The sequence below is a fragment of the Hypanus sabinus genome, chromosome 1 (genome assembly GCF_030144855.1).
Source record: "Hypanus sabinus isolate sHypSab1 chromosome 1, sHypSab1.hap1, whole genome shotgun sequence".
NCBI classification, from domain to species: Eukaryota; Metazoa; Chordata; class Chondrichthyes; order Myliobatiformes; family Dasyatidae; genus Hypanus; species Hypanus sabinus.
The window spans coordinates 156,916,264-156,932,839 of NC_082706.1; the positions used below are offsets into that span (position 1 = coordinate 156,916,264).

General features: G+C 44.4%; 1 protein-coding gene across 2 annotated transcripts in view; it reads right to left on the bottom strand.

Annotated features, from left to right (window-relative positions):
* The window catches only part of smchd1 (structural maintenance of chromosomes flexible hinge domain containing 1), a 206,849-nt gene that overhangs the window by 162,981 nt on the left and 27,292 nt on the right, over window positions 1-16,576 (bottom strand). For both annotated transcript variants that reach the window (XM_059979642.1, XM_059979634.1), the window contains exons 6-9: window positions 15,297-15,411; window positions 14,178-14,297; window positions 13,065-13,231; window positions 6,558-6,648 (exon numbers count right to left, since the gene is read on the bottom strand). In XM_059979642.1, coding sequence (XP_059835625.1) covers window positions 6,558-6,648; window positions 13,065-13,231; window positions 14,178-14,297; window positions 15,297-15,411 — 493 coding nt within the window. The remainder of the gene's footprint in view (window positions 1-6,557; window positions 6,649-13,064; window positions 13,232-14,177; window positions 14,298-15,296; window positions 15,412-16,576) is intronic.

Sequence of the window (16,576 nt, forward strand, 5' to 3'; positions counted from 1 at the left end):
TCTCTATCAGCTTTGCACATCTGGCCATTGCAATTTTTCCCCATTCTGCTTCAAAAAATTGTCCAAGCTCTGTCAGATTGCATGGGGACCATGAATGAGCAGCCCTTTTTCAAGTCCAGCCACAAATTCTCAATTGGTTTGAGGACCAGACTCTGACTTGGCTACTCCAGGACATTAACTTTGTTATTTTTTAAGCCATTCCTGTGTAGCTTTGGTTTTATGTTTGGGGTCGCTGTCTTCCTGGAAAACAAATCTTCTCCCAAGTTGCAGTTTTCTTGCAAACTAATTTAGGTTTTCCTCCAGGATTTCCCCTGTATTTTGCTACATTTAGTTTATCCTCTACCTTCACACACCTTCTAAGGCCTACTGCAGTGAAGCATCCCCACAATATGATGGGGCCACCACCATGCTTCATGATAAGGGTAGTCTGCTTTTGATGATGCACAGCATTTGTGTGCGCAGTCTCACCAACTGAGCTTGTAACTCCTCCAGAGTTGCGTCATAGGTCTCTTGGTGGCCTCGCTCACTAGTCCCCTTCTTGCACGGTCACTCAGCTTTTGGGGATGGCCTGCTCTAGGCAGATTCACAGCAGTGCATATTTTTTCCATTTCTTAATGATTGACTTAACTGTACTCCAAGGGATATTCAGTGACTTGGTAATTCCCTTGCATCCATCTCTTCAATTGTGCTTTTCAATAGGAGTTGCTTGGAGTGCCCTTTTGTCTTCATGGTGTTGCTTTTGCCAGGATATTGACTCACCAGCAACCAGACCTTCCAGACAGAAGTGTTACTACAATCAGTTGAAGCACTTTGACTGCACATGGATGGTCTCCATTTAACTAATTATGTGACTTCTAAAACCAATTGCCTGTACCAGTGATGATTTGGTGTGTTGTAGCGGTGTGCTACAAGCAGCGCTAAAATTACGACACGGAGTCGGTAGCTGCAGTCGAAGGAAAAACTTTATTCGAAAACTTCAGCCTCACTTTTAAGCCTCTGTCAACCGGCCCCCCATGGCGAAGAGGCTCCAAAGCTCTGTGCTCGCAAACCCCCGTAGGCTATCTAATTGTGAGTCGGTTCGGATACGCTAGGAAATGAGGCGCTACATAACCCCCCCCCAGAACCGGCGATACACCCCCCAATGTCCACAGCCTGGGCCAGAACCTGCTTGGGAGGTCGGCCTCTGCGCCGAGGCGCCGGAAACTCGGCCGGTTGCGCCAGGTCCACATGGGCCGGCTTGAGGCGGTCCACCGTGAAAACCTCCACCTTCCCCCCAACGTCCAGCATGAACGTGGACCCGTTGTTCCGGAGCACCGTAAACGGCCCCTCGTATGGCCGCTGCAGCGGTGGCCGATGCCCGCCCCTTCGTACAAACACAAACTTACAGTTCCGTAGGTCTTTGGGTACGCAGGTCGGGTGCCGCCCATGCTGTGAAGTGGGTATGGGGGCCAGGTTACCGAGCTTCTCGCGAAGTCTGCCCAGGACTGCAGCGGGTTCTTCCTCTTGCCCCCTCGGGGCTGGTAGGAACTCCCCGGGGACGGCCAGGGGCGCGCCGTATACCAACTCGGCCGACGAGGCGTGCAGGTCGTCCTTGGGCGCTGTGCGGATGCCGAGAAGGACCCAGGGAAGCTCGTCCGCCCAGTTGGCTCCCCGCAGGCGGGCCATGAGGGCCGACTTCAGGTGACGGTGGAAACGCTCCACTAGCCCGTTCGACTGTGGGTGGTAGGCAGTGGTGTGGTGCAGCTGAGTCCCCAAAAGGCTGGCCATAGCTGACCACAGGCTGGAGGTGAACTGGGCGCCTCTGTCGGAGGTATTGTGGGCTGGTACACCAAAGCGGGATATCCAGGTGGCAAGCAGGGCTCGGGCGCAAGATTCGGTCCGGCCATCTTGTGAACCGGTCCACGATAGTCAGGAGGTAACGCGCTCCGCGCGACACTGGCAGGGGGCCCACGATATCCACATGAATGTGGTCGAAACGCCGGTGGGCGGGATGGAACTGCTGCGGTGGGGCTTTGGTGTGCCGCTGAACCTTGGCCGTCTGGCAGTGCATGCACGTTCTGGCCCATTCACTGACCTGTTTGCGGAGACCGTGCCAAACGAACCTGCTGGAAACCAGCCGGACAGTTGTCCGGATGGAGGGATGCGCCAAGTTATGAATGGAGTCGAAAACACGTCGCCGCCAGGCTGCGGGGACGACCGGACGGGGCCGGCCGGTGGCGACGTCACAGAGTAGGGTCCTCTCACCTGGGCCCACGGGGAAGTCCTGGAGCTGCAAACCAGAGACCGCAGTCCTGTAACTCGGAATCTCCTCATCTACCTGCTGTGCCTCTGCCAGTGCCTCAAAGTCTACCCCTTGGGAAAGGGCATGAACGGTAGGGCGAGAGAGCGCATCCGCCACGACATTGTCCTTACCCGAGACGTGCCGGACATCCGTTGTGTATTCAGAGATGTAGGACAGGTGGCGTTGCTGGCGGGATGACCAGGGGTCGGATGCTTTCGTAAACGCAAAGGTAAGCGGTTTGTGGTCCGTGAACGCGGTGAAGGGCCAACCTTCTAGGAAGTACCTGAAATGCCGGATTGCCAGGTAGAGCGCCAACAGTTCCCGGTCAAAAGCACTGTACTTGAGCTCGGGTGGCCGCAGGTGTTTGCTGAAAAACGCCAGGGGTTGCCAGCGACCAGCGATGAGCTGCTGCAGCACCCCACCGACTGCCGTGTTTGATGCGTCCACTGTGAGGGCGGTAGGGGTGTCCATTCTGGGATGCACTAGCATTGCGGCGTCAGCCAAAGCTTCCTTCGTTTGAACGAAAGCGGCGGCGGACTCCTCGTCCCAGGTAATGTTCTTGCTCGGACCCGACATCAGGGCGAACAGGGGGCGCTTGAGCCGGGCAGCTGAAGGGAGGAAGCGGCGGTAGAAATTGACCATACCTACGAATTCCTGAAGGCCTTTGATCGTGGTGGGTCGGGGGAAGTGGCGGACCGCATCTACCTTAGCGGGCAGAGGGGTTGCCCCGTCTTTAGTAATCCTGTGGCCCAGGAAGTCAATGGTATCAAGTCCGAACTGGCATTTGGCAGGGTTGATTGTAAGACCGTACTCACTCAGTCGGGCGCAGAGTTGACGGAGGTGGGACAGATGCTCCTGACAACTGCCGCTGGCTATGAGGATGTCATCCAAATAGATGAACGCGAAGTCCAGGTCCCGTCCCACCGCGTCCATTAACCGCTGGAACGTCTGTGCGGCATTCTTCAGGCCGAACGGCATGCGGAGGAACTCGAAGAGGCCAAACGGGGTGATGAGAGCCGTTTTGGGGACGTCGTCAGGATGCATCGGGATTTGATGGTACCCTCGGACAAGGTCGACCTTGGAGAAGATCCGGGCGCCGTGCAGGTTTGCCGCAAAGTCCTGAATGTGCGGCACAGGGTAGCGGTCCGGTGTGGTAGCCTCGTTCAGCCTGCGGTAGTCGCCGCACGGTCTCCAGCCCCCCGTCGCTTTGGGCACCATGTGCAGGGGGGAAGCCCAGGGGCTGTCGGACCGCCGGATGATCCCCAATTCCTCCATTCTCTGGAACTCCTCCTTCGCCAGTCGGAGCTTGTCCGGGGGAAGCCGCCGAGCACGGGCATGGAGGGGTGGTCCCTGGGTCGGGATGTGGTGCTGTACGCCGTGCCTGGGCATGGCTGCTGTGAACTGCGGTGCCAGAGCCGATGGGAACTCCGCCAGGACCCTGGTGAAATCGTTGTCGGACAGCGTGATGGAGCCGAGGTGAGGGGCTGGCAACTGGGCCGCGCCCAGGGAGAACGTCTGAAAGGTCTCGGCGTGTACCAGTCTCTTCCTGGGCAGGTCAACCAGCAGGCTGTGAGCTTGCAAAAAATCCGCACCCAGAAGCGGTTGGGCTACGGCGGCCAGTGTGAAGTCCCACGTGAACTGGCTGGGGCCGAACAGTAGCTGCACCTGACGGGTGCCATAGGTCCTTACTGTGCTGCCATTCACGGCCCTCAGGGGGGGACCCGGTGCCCTGCTGCGGGTGTCGTAACTCGTCGGAGGTAAAACGCTGATCTCAGCCCCAGTATCGACCAAAAACCGGCGTCCCGACTTTCTATCCCACACATACAGGAGGCTATCCCGATGGCCAGCCGCCGTAGCCATCAGCGGCGGCTGGCCCTGGCGTTTCCCGGGAACTTGCAGGGCGGGCGGCAACGGCGGGCTTCTGCGCCCCACCGCTGGTGGTAGAAGCACCAGTGGTCATTGGGCCGGGGGTTAGTGGGCTCTGCGGCCGGGCCTGGACTGGTTTGCTGCCGGGAGCGTGGCTGGGAGATCTGTGCGATGGACGCCCCGCTCACCTTTTTGGCGTTCCACAGCAAGTCCGCCCGGGCTGCCACCTTCCGGGGGTCACTGAAATCCGCGTCGGACAGCAGCAGGCGTATGTCCTCGGGCAGCTGCTCCAGGAATGCCTGCTCAAACATGAGGCCTGTGTGTCCCTCGGCCAGAGACAACATCTCGTTCATTAAAGCCGATGGAGGTCTGTCGCCCAAGCCATCCAGGTGCAGTAAACGGGCAGCCCGCTCGCGCCATGAGAGTCCGAAAGTCCTGAGGAGCAGGGCTTTGAATTCTGTGTACTTGCCGTCTGCCGGGGGCGACTGTACGAACTCCGCGACCTGGGCAGCTGTGTCCTGGTCGAGGGAGCCCACCACGTAGTAGTAGCGGGTGTCTTCTGAGGTGATCCGGCGAACGTGGAATTGGGCTTCGGCTTGCTGGAACCATAGGTCCGGGCGCTGTGTCCAGAAACCCGGCAGTTTCAACGAAACCGCATGAACAGAGGCGGCGTCGGTCATTTCTGGTCCAAAAATCGTTTGGACCGTCGGGGTCACCAATTGTAGCAGTGTGCTACAAGCAGCGCTAAAATTACGACACGGAGTCGGTAGCTGCAGTCGAAGGAAAAACTTTATTCGAAAACTTCAGCCTCACTTTTAAGCCTCTGTCAACCGGCCCCCCATGGCGAAGAGGCTCCAAAGCTCTGTGCTCGCAAACCCCCGTAGGCTATCTAATTGTGAGTCGGTTCGGATACGCTAGGAAATGAGGCGCTACAGTGTCATATTAAAGGGGATGAATACTTACGCAGTCAATTATTTTGGGCTTTATATTTGTAATTAAATTCCATCACTCTGTAGAGATTTGTTTTCACTTTGACACGGAAGAGTCTTTTTCTGTTGACTCGTGTCAAAAAAACAAATTAAATCCACTGTGATCCAATGTTGTAAAAATAAAACACTAAAACTCCCAAGGAGGATGAAAATGTTTATAGACAGTAATTATTATAATGACAAAATCACCTCAAATTCCAACAAATATCAAAACATATTTTCAATATATTTTCCTATTAAAAAGTCTGCAAGAATAAAATTTAAAAATTAATAATGTTAAGTAATTAATACTTAAGAACTTTCCCATTATTCAGAAATTACAAATTTAAAATCATTTTCCATCTTTCCGCACATTATTTCTTTTCGACCCCCAAGATTTGCATAGCCACTGCCACTAAAATCAGCTCCCACAGTAAAAATTTCTCTGCTGGAGTTCTCTTTAAAACAGCAAATTCTTCATGAAATTGGACAATATAATTATTTGAGCTTTATTCAATGCTTTCATTCTTGATTCAACAATCCTTTTAAGAGAAGACTTCTTCTTCACTTCAACTTAAATATGCTTTAAAATTAACAAAATAAATAGACATAAAATAAATTTGGACGTGCAGTGTGTTTACAGATCTGTTGCACATTTGGAACAAAAACACTGGAGCAAAAATATGAAGCATTACATCATTTACGTGACTGGGTAAAGAAATAAATTAGATTTTAAAATCACCATTTCTTAATAAAAAGCAAATGAAACAACTCTAAATAAGAATGCAAGTAGGGAGCAAAAAGGCCCTTTGAGCTTATTCAGCTGTTCAATGACTGATCTACCGCAACACCATTTTCCCACCTTATTTGTTAAGTTCCAAAATTATTCCAATATTCAGAACCCTGTCAATTTTAATTTGAATGAAATGAACTCAGCATTCACAATAGTGATGAAGTAGAGAATTTCAAAAATTGACTATCCTCCAAATGAACAAATTTCTCATTTGAGTACTGGATGGCCACACTTCATTCTGGCATTCTCCACACATCCAAACCCATGTGGCTGCACTAACTCCAGCTCTACTTACCTCAGCGAGAAGAAACATCCTCCTACATTCCCCAGTCAAGCCTTCTACATTATAAGGTCATCTCCCTTTTTTTAAAAAAAACCTCAATAGAATAGAGGATCAGCCAAATTAATTTCCTCATTTGAAAGAGAGAAAGATGTACAAAGCAGTGTACCAGTCTAGTGAAACAATGCTGTAATCCCTCCTTATACAAGTATATTACATACAAAACTCCAAGTGTGGTTTCGTCCAGGTCCGCTAATAGTTTGAGCAACACCTCACGTACTCAAATAAACTTGCAAAGAACAACATGTTAACTTATGATTTTCTTGCACAATTTTTCCAGGAGACAGCACAAAAGCATTATAAACTTGCCTCGATGTCAATATTGTTGAAATACCCGACTTCTTTATTGGCCTCCATGTCATTTCCTTTGGGTCCATGAATATAGTAGTGATAAATATGTCTAAGAATACAGCAAGAATATTAGTATTTTTCATCTATCAGTTAAAAATTGGCAGTAATATAGTAAATACAGAGCCAAAAATATAGTGTTTGAAACAAATAGATGTTGCCACTAAGGAGATGATAGGCCTTTATAATCAAAGTTCATGCAAAGGATATGAAATCTTAATTATTGTGTATTTAAAGACAAATATATCCTATTTCAGCATCTAAGATCTACAGGAAGAATCAAAATATTGACATCAAGTTGTTGTAGTAGCTTAAACTATTTCCCTTTAAGTACGAAAGACCTGTGCTGATCAACTGGCTGGCATGTTCACCGATATCTTCACCATCTCGCTTCAGCAGTCTAAGTTAACCACCTGCTTCAGGCAGGCTTCAATTATACCAGTGTAATTGGTATTAACCTGTTAACCTGCCTCAATGGCCATCATCCAGTAGCACTTACATCCACTGTAATGAAGTGTTTTAAGAGATTGGTGGTGAAACATATCAACTCCTGCCTGAGCAGCGACTTGGATTCACTTCAATATATCTACTGTCAAAACAAATCAACAGCAGATGCAATCTCATTGACTCTTCACTCAACCCTAGAATATCTAGACAGCACAGATGCAAACATCAGCATGCTCTTCATTGACTATAGCTCACCATTCAATACTCTCATCTTCTCACAACTAATCAATAAGCTTTGAGACCTAAAGCCTCAATACCCCCTGTCATAACTGGATCCTGGATTTCCTCAATTGCAGACCCCAGTCAGCTCAGATTGGCAACATCTCCTCCACAATCTCCAACAGCACAGATGCACCCAAGGCTGTGTGCTTAGCTCCCTACTCTACTCATTTTATACTTAAAACTGTGAGGCCACACAGGTTGATATGGTGGTTAAGAAGGCTTTATTAGTCAAGGCACTGAGATCAAAAGTCGAGAGATTAAGTTGCAACTTTATAAAATTCTGATTAGGCCACAACTGGAGTATTGCACACAGTTCTGGTCTCCCCACTAGAGTTAGGATGTTGAGGCTTTGGAGACAGTGCAGAAGTGGTTTACCAGGATGCTACCTGGTTTAGAGGCCATGTCCTATCATGAGAAGCTAGATAAACTTGGGTTGTTTTCTCTGGAGCAGCGGAGGTTGAGGGGAGATCTGATAGAGCTTTATAAGATTATAGGAGGCACTGAGAGAGCAAACAGGGAGTATCTGTTTCTGAGGGTTGAAATGTCTAATATGAAAGCGCATTCATTGAAGTTGAGAGGGGGTAGTTTAAAGAGGATGTGAGGGGTAAGGGTTTTTTTTTACTCAGAGTGGTAGATACCTGGTATGGTGGTAAAGGCAAATATATTAGAGGCTTTTAAGAGACACTTAGATATATACATGGCTGTAAGGAAGATAGTGAGAAATGGGCATTATATAGGTAGGAGGGATTAATGTCTGGGTGCTTTTGATTTGCATTTTTGCTGGCTCAGCACAACACTGACTATAAGACCATCAGATATAGGAGCAGAATTTGGCCCATTGAGTCTGTTCCACCATTTCATCATGGTTCATCCAATTTTCCTCTCAGCCCCAATCTCCTGTCTTCTCCCCATATCCCTTCATGCCCTGACCAATCAAGAATCTATCAACCCCTGCCTTAAAATATTTAAAGTTTGTCCTCCACAGCTGCCTATGTCAAAGAATTCCACATATTCACCACCCTCTGGCTAAATAAATTCCTCCTCATCTCCATTCTAAAAGAATGCTCCTCTGTTCTGAGTCTGTGTCCTCTGGTCTTAAGACTCTCCCATCACAGGAGACATTCTCTCCATATCCATTTTATCAAGACCTTTCACCGTTCAATAGATTTCAATGAGGTCACCCCTCATTCTTCTGAATTCCAGTGAATACAGGCTCAGAGCCATCACATTCTTCATATGACAAGCCATTCAATCCTGGAATCATTTTCATGAGCCTCCTTTGAACCCCGTCCAGTTTCAGCACATCCTTTCCAAGATAAGGGGCCCAAAACTGCTCACAATATTCCAAGTGAGGTCTCAACAGCCCTTTATAAGTTTTAACATTATGCCCTTACTTTTATATTCTAGTACTTGAAGTGAATGCTAACATTGCATTTGTCTTCCTCACTAAAGACTCAACCTGCAAATTAACCTTTAGGGAATCCTGCATAAGGACTCCCAAGTCCCTTTGCATCTCAGTTTTTTGTATTTTCTCGCTATTTAGAAAAGTCATCCCCTTTATTTCTTCTACTAAAGTGCATGACCATATACAAACCCCAATTTCAGAAAAGTTGGGATATTTTCCAAAATGCAATAAAAACAAAGATCTGTGATATGTTAATTCATGTGACCCCTTATTTAACTGACAAAAGTACAAAGAAAAGATTTTCAATAGTTTTACTGACCAACTTAATTGTATTTTGTAAATATACACAAATTTAGAATTTGATGGCTGCAACACACTCAACAAAAGTTGAGACAGAGTTAAAATAAGATTGAAAAGTGCACAGAATATTCAAGTAACACCGGTTTGGAAGACTCCACATTAAGCAGGCTATTTGGTAGCAGGTGAGGTATCATGACTGAGTATAAAAGTAGTGTCCATCAAAGGCTCAGTCTTTGCAAGCAAGGATGGGTCATGGCTCATCCCTTTGTGCCAAAATTTGTGAGAGAATTGTTAGTCAGTTCAAAAGGAACATTTCCCATCGCAAGATTGCATAGAATTTAGGTTTTTCAACATCTACAGTACATAATATTGTGAAAAGATTCAGAGACATCTCAGTGCGTAAAGGGCAAGGTCGGAAACCACTGTTGAATGCACGTGATCTTTGAGCCCTCAGGCGGCACTGCCTAAGAAACCGTCATGCTACTGTGACAATTATAGCCATCTGAACTCGGGAGTACTTTGGAAAACCACTGTCACTTAACACAGTCCGCCGCTGCATCCAGAAATGCAACTTGAAACTGTATTACGTAAGGAGGAAGCCATACATCAACTCTATGCAGAAACGCCGGCGAGTTCTCTAGTCCCGAGCTCATCTCAGATGGATCGAAAGACTGTGGAACCGTGTGCTGTAGAGAGATGAGTCCACATTTCAGCTAGTCTTCGGAAAAAACGGGCGTCGAGTTCTCCATGCCAAAGATGAAAACGACCATCCTGATTGTTATCATTAAAAGGCGCAAAAGCCAGCATCTGTGATGGTATGGGGGTGCATCAGTGCCCACGGCATGGGTGAGTTGCATGTATGTGCAGGTACCATTGACTCTGAGGCGTATATTAGGATTTAATAGAGACATGTGTTGCCATCAAGGCGACGTCTCTTCCCGGGACGTCCATGCTTATTTCAGCAGGACAATGCCAGACTACATTCTGCACGGGCTACAACAGCGTGGCTTTGTAGACACAGAGTGCGTGTGCTTGACTGGCCTGCTGCCAGTCCAGATCTATCTCCTATTGAAAATGTATGGCGCATCACGAAGAGGAGAATCAGACAATGGAGACCACGGACTGTTGAGCAGCTGAAGTCTTATATCAAGCAAGAATGGACAAAATTTCCAATTGCAAATCTACTACAATTAGTATCCTCAGTTCCAAAACGATTAAAAAGTGTTATTAAAAGGAAAGGTGATGTAACACAATGGTAAACATGCCTCTGTCCCAACTTTTGTTGAGTGTGTTGCAGCCATCAAATTCTAAATTTGTGTATATTTACAAAATACAATTAAGTTGGTCAGTAAAACTATTGAAAATCTTTTCTTTGTACTTTTGTCAGTTAAATAAAGGTTCATGTGAATTAACATATCACAGATTTTTGTTTTACTGCATTTTGGAAAATATCCCAACTTTTCTGGAAATGGGGTTTGTACTTCCGAACACCGTATTCCATATGCCATTTCCATGCCCATTCTACTAATCTGTCTAAGTCCTTCTGTACCCTCTTTACTTCCTCAAAGCTACCTGCCCCCCACCAGTTATCTTCATATTGTTGACAAACCTTTGAATAAAGCCATCAATTCCATCATCCAAATCACTGACATATAATGTAAAAGGAATCAGTCCCAACACAGACCTCTGTGGAACACCACTAGTCACCAGTAGCCAGTCAGAAAAGGCTCCTTTCATTCTCACTCTTTCCCTCCTGCCAATCAGCCACTGCTTTATCCATGCAAGAATCTTTCCTGTAATAACATGGACTCATAACTTGTTAATCAGCCTCTTATGTGGCACCTTGTCAAAGGCCTTCTGAAAATTCAAGTACACAACATCAACCAATTCTCCTTTGTCTATCCTGTGTGTTAATTCTTCAAAGAATTCCAACAGATTAGTCAGGCAAGATTTTCCCTTGAGGAAACCATGCTGACTATTTTATCATGTGCCTCCAGGTATCCTGAGACCTCACCCTTAATCCAACACCTTCCCAACTACTGACACCAGATTAGCTGGCCTATAGTTTCCTTTCTTTTGCCCCTCTCCCTTCTTGAAGCGTGGAGTTACATACTCAATTTTCAAGTATTCTGGAACCATTCGAGAGCTTCGTGAGGCCAAATGGTCTGTTCATTTGTTTTGTTTGTTCTAAGCACAGCTCTAATGCCATATTTTCCACACCACCGTAGCTTGCAGAATCAAAGATGGTGACAAATCAGCATATAGGAGGGAAAATAAAAACCTGTCAGAGTGGTGCCACACAAAGCTCTCATGCAATATTAGCAGGACCAAAGAGCTGATTACTGACTTCAGGAGGAGAAAAATGGAGATCCATGAGCATCCCTCCTCAACTGGGTGGTGGAGTGGGGGAGGGAAATCAGAGGTGGAGAGGGTCAACAACTTTAAATTCCTTGGTATTTTCATTTCAGAGGATCTGGCCTCAGTCCAGCATGCAAGTGCAATTACTAAGAAAGCATGGCATTGGCTCTACTTTCTTACAGAATGTGAAGATTCAACATGTCATCCAAAACTCCAACAAACTTCTATAGATGCGTGGCCAAGAGTATATTGACTGGTTGTATTATGGCCTGGTATGGAAACACCAATGCCCTTGAACAGAAACGCTTGTACAAAGTAGTGGATAGAGCCCAGTCCCTCATGGGTAAAACCCTCTCCACCATTGAGCAGGTGGTACAGGAGCGTCAGAAACCATACCACCAGGTTCAGGAACAGTTATTACCACTCAGCCATCAGGCTCTTGATCCAGAGGGGATAACTCCACTCAACCAACTCACTGAACTGATTCCATTTTCAAGGACTTTAATCTCATGTTCTTAATATGTATTACTTATTAATAATTTTTTTTTTGAATTTGTACAGGTCATTGTCTTTTTCACATTGGTTGTGTTCCGTCCTATCGGGGGCAGTCTTTTATCAATTCTATTATGTTTCTTGTACAGGATTTCCCCCCCCCCCCCAATTCAAAGGTAGAGCGTTCCTACGAAACCATTTATAAACCGAAATGTCGTAAAGCGAAGAAGCAATTCCATTAATTTAGATGGGAAAAATTTTTGAGCGTTCTCAGACCCAAATAAAACCTACCAAACCAAACCAAATAACACATAAAACCTAAAATAACACGGAACATATAGTGAAGTATGATAAATATACACCCCATATAAAGTAGAAATATTGTATGTACGGTGTAGTTTCACTTATCAAAATCGGGAAGACAGTGAGCCAAAATCGATTTGGAGGGAAAAAAAAAATCGGCACGTACATGCCTACACATGCACGAATGCGCAAACAACTGCCCGCACAAGGTTTCACAGTCATTGTAGTCTTTCTCAGGGTAAACGCACGTATAAAGTGGGCGTCTTTTTTCTGTAAAAACGAAAATCCTCTTTGGTTAGCGAAAACAGGTAGTAATGCAGGTCTTTCGTAACAGCGAGTTGTTGTAAAGTGAACTTTCGAGAAACAGGGGACACCTGTATTCACTGTGAATACCCACAAGAAAATGAATTTCATGGTTGTATATGGTGACATACATGTACTTTGATAATAAATTTAATTTGAACTTTGGTAAGTATCAGAGGAACAAGAATCTGGTGAGGAAGGGTATAAACCAAGGACTAAACTGGAGCAGATCACTATTCATTAACATACATCAGAAAAAAATATAGTAGTAAAACTGGCAAACTTTGATGTTGTCACCCTGTAGACAACAATAGATCCCTGTAGAATGCAAATAACAAGCAGTCCCAAATATTTTTAAAAACTACTTCCATAGACATGACTGCATGGATCACATTTTAGATTCTATAAACTAAAATGCTAACGTATTTCCCCATGAACAACTCCACTTATATCCACTTTTGGCCACAGTATAGTTTATGGTAATTATGACATGAGGCTCAAGGTGAAATTCAGGTGACTTAATAGTTGATTGATGGATCAGAAGGTAGTTACATTCATGTTTGACACATGCTACTTACGCCAATTGCCGAGTCCAGAGATGAAAGTAGCTCTTCAAGTATTGTATGTGGGCTTGCTGAACTCCTGTAATTACTACAGCAGTAAAGCTTTCCTTGTTTTTTTCTTCCATTATGAGACTATGAAGGAATCGTTCCTCTTCACTAGTGACATGCATTGAATCAGTTGGCTATTGATAAAGAAACATATAGTATAGCAGAATGATTTTCTGTCACTTAACAGCCAAATTTTAAGCAAAAAGGTTTCAAAATGCACACCATCTTTCTCAACAACTAAATATCTACCATCTGAACCAACATCCATGTCCAAAAACTGAATTTAAATGGGTTAATTGACATCCTAGAATTGTGTGTCCAGTACTGATAAAGGGTCACAACCCAAAACATCAACTGTACTCTTTTCCAAAGATGCTGCCTGGCCTGCTGAGTTCATCTAGCATTTTGCTTGGATTTTGGCTTGTTTGTGATTGGATGACTACACTGCAAAGTCTCTTCCAGGGATGCCTACCCTGAAGAAGTTTAAATCTTCCCTTCAACGGGAATTCAGTGAAACCCTCACTCACTGCTCTCACTCTGTGACCTCATGCTTACAACAGCCATGTATCTTTCCTGGGAACATGTCACCAGTCAATTTCCCAGCTCTTTACTTCATCCTCCCCCCTCTCAGTTTCACCTATCATCTTGTGTTTCTCCCTCCCCTCCCCTCCCCCATCTTTTAAATCTACTCATCTTTTTTTCTCCAGTCCTGCTGAAGGATCTCAGCCCGAAATGTCGACTGTATTGTTTTCAACAGATGCTACCTGGCCGGCTGAGTTCCTCCAGCACTTTGTGTGTGTTACTTGGATTTCCAGCAGCTGCAGATTTTCCCTTGACTGCATGATTAAACTGCCTCAGCTTCATCAATGTTAACTAATCAGTTGCATGTGATAAGCAAATTAATTCATTTGACTTCAATCCAAATTCATTTAGTTACCAGGTACATGCAATTAGTAATGGCATGCAAAACATTAATTTCATCAGACCACATTATTCATAAATCTATTGGGATTAAACAAAAGTCATATTTTCCCTCAATTGGATTGCCACTCTAAAATGCAAAGGCATTAAAGACGCTACCTTTCTGTTCCTGATGAACCCGCTGTATATTGCCTCCTTATTTTTTTCTTTCTTCTCAAAGTCATCTTTTGAAAGTATCAGCTCATGCACATCTTGTGAATCTGTTGGTTTGGTTATCATCTGGGGATAAAAAGTCTTGCTAAAACATGCAATTGGAAAACAAATTTTCACCCATTATATTTTGATTCTTATAAATTAAATGACTGTTACAAATAGTTGGTGAAAAACGTAACTACTGCATTCTTGAATTAACCAATTTTTTAAAAATACATAACATCTCATAAATTATACTTCTGCGTAAGTATACCAAAATTCAGTTCTGATGTCTTCAGTATATTCCAATTAAACATGTTGCTTTCTGCACTGATGCAATAATGTATTAGTTTTCAAAAATCTTTTGAAATGAAACCATGATTACAGAATAATTTAGAGATATCATGTTGTATAATTTTACGTAGATTAGAACAAACTTTGGTTTTTCCACGTAAATAATTTAAATTCACTGTAAGGATAAAAACACAAATACTCTGAAGTATTAAATTTCAAGGAAGTACAGGTCCTCTCTAGATTACAAGTGCCTGATTCACGAATAGCCTGGACATTTGGGAGACAGGCAGGATGGATTTGTCAGTTGCAGAGGGGCTACAACACTATCTGTCAAGTAGGAACAGACCAGTTCCATATGCCTTTGCCCAACCCCAACATCACAACAAACAAGAGCTTGATAAAGTGGATTGAGCTGAGCAGGATCAAAAGCACTAAGACTCACTCATTCACCAAATCAGTGACACCAGCTTGTTGCTGCTCTTCCTGCACCTGCACCCTCTCTCTTCACAGATGTTTTGTGCATTTCAGGATTACCAACAGTTCTGAGGAATTGCCTCCAGGAAGATCAACTTAATGTGATATCTAACTACACACAGTTCCTACTTTGCCTTCAGTTTTTTCCAACAAAGAAATGATTCACCCAACTTCTATAGGAACACATATGTTCTAGTCTCATCAGAAGAACTTGAAAGAAAAAAAATCAATGCTTTATTCAAAAACTTACATTCAGAAGTTGCTAAAAGCAATCGTTTGATAATAAACGTGCTAGTATTCTTAAATTTATCAACTTACTCTGGTTGACTGGCCAATGAAGAAAACTGCTTGTTTCCCACCAACACCGAAATATGAAATGTCACTGTTCAGGCTGCGTGGCACCACAGATGGACGAACATATCCTGAGTGGTCACTGAGGAAATAAGAATAATACTTTCCTTTTGAAGAGAGAAATTGACAATCTGTGGAATACTTTGACATCAACTTAATATTTTGCTTCTAAAATAGATATAACTCACTGTAGGCTGAAGGTAGCAGACACCAACAGAATCAACAAACTTATTCGTAAGGCCAGTGATGTTGTGGGGGTGGAACTGGACTCTCTGATGGTGGTGTCTGAAAAAAGGACGCTGTCCAAGTTGCATGCCATCTTGGACAATGACTCCCATCCACTCCATAATGTACTGGTTAGGCACAGGAGTACATTCAGCCAGAGACTCATTCCACCGAGATGTAACACTGAGTGTCACAGGAAGTCATTCCTACCTGTGGCCATCAAACTTTACAACTGCTCCCTCGGACTGTCAGACACTCTGAGCCAATAGGCTGGTCCTGGATTTATTTCTACTTGGCATGATTAACTTTCTACTTGTTATCTAATTATTTATGGTTTTATATTGCCATATTTCTTCACTATTCTTGGTTGGCGCGGCTGTAATGAAACCCAATTTCCCTCGGGATCAATAAAGTATGTCTGTTTATTACTTACTAATTGTAATTAGCAGATTTGTCTAATTTGATGCTGATGGTCAACACAGAAATAAAGAATTATATAATTAGTGCCACTGTAAATGAATAGAAAATATTTATCTAATTGTTAGCCTGACTTTACAGTATATAAATTAGACAAAAACTCCCAAGACACAGAGAACTGGTGTTCTCTGTAATTTAAATGATTCAAGTTATTCAAACCTATGACTTGTTAGCGCAAGTCTTATCCTGATAACATTTAGGTCCAATACCAGGACCAACATCTACATTGTAGCAGGATGTTCAAGAAAAAACCTATTTTTACAAGGATACAGTATATATTATTACTACTACAAGGTTTATCTTAGAAGTATTGAACTTTATTTATCCAAACAAATGACAGTATCTTGTTCAATCCTTGCTACAAATCCAATTCTTTATATATTTCCTCTTATTTCTGTTTCTAAAGATAACACGTGCAGCAGTATCCCTACAGCACTCCATTCTGTGGCCATTCTTCATGAGCAAAACACTTATGATTGTAAATAAGCAACTCCAGAAAGAGAAAAAATATGCTTGTAAACTCAGTCCTGTTGTTGACTACATGT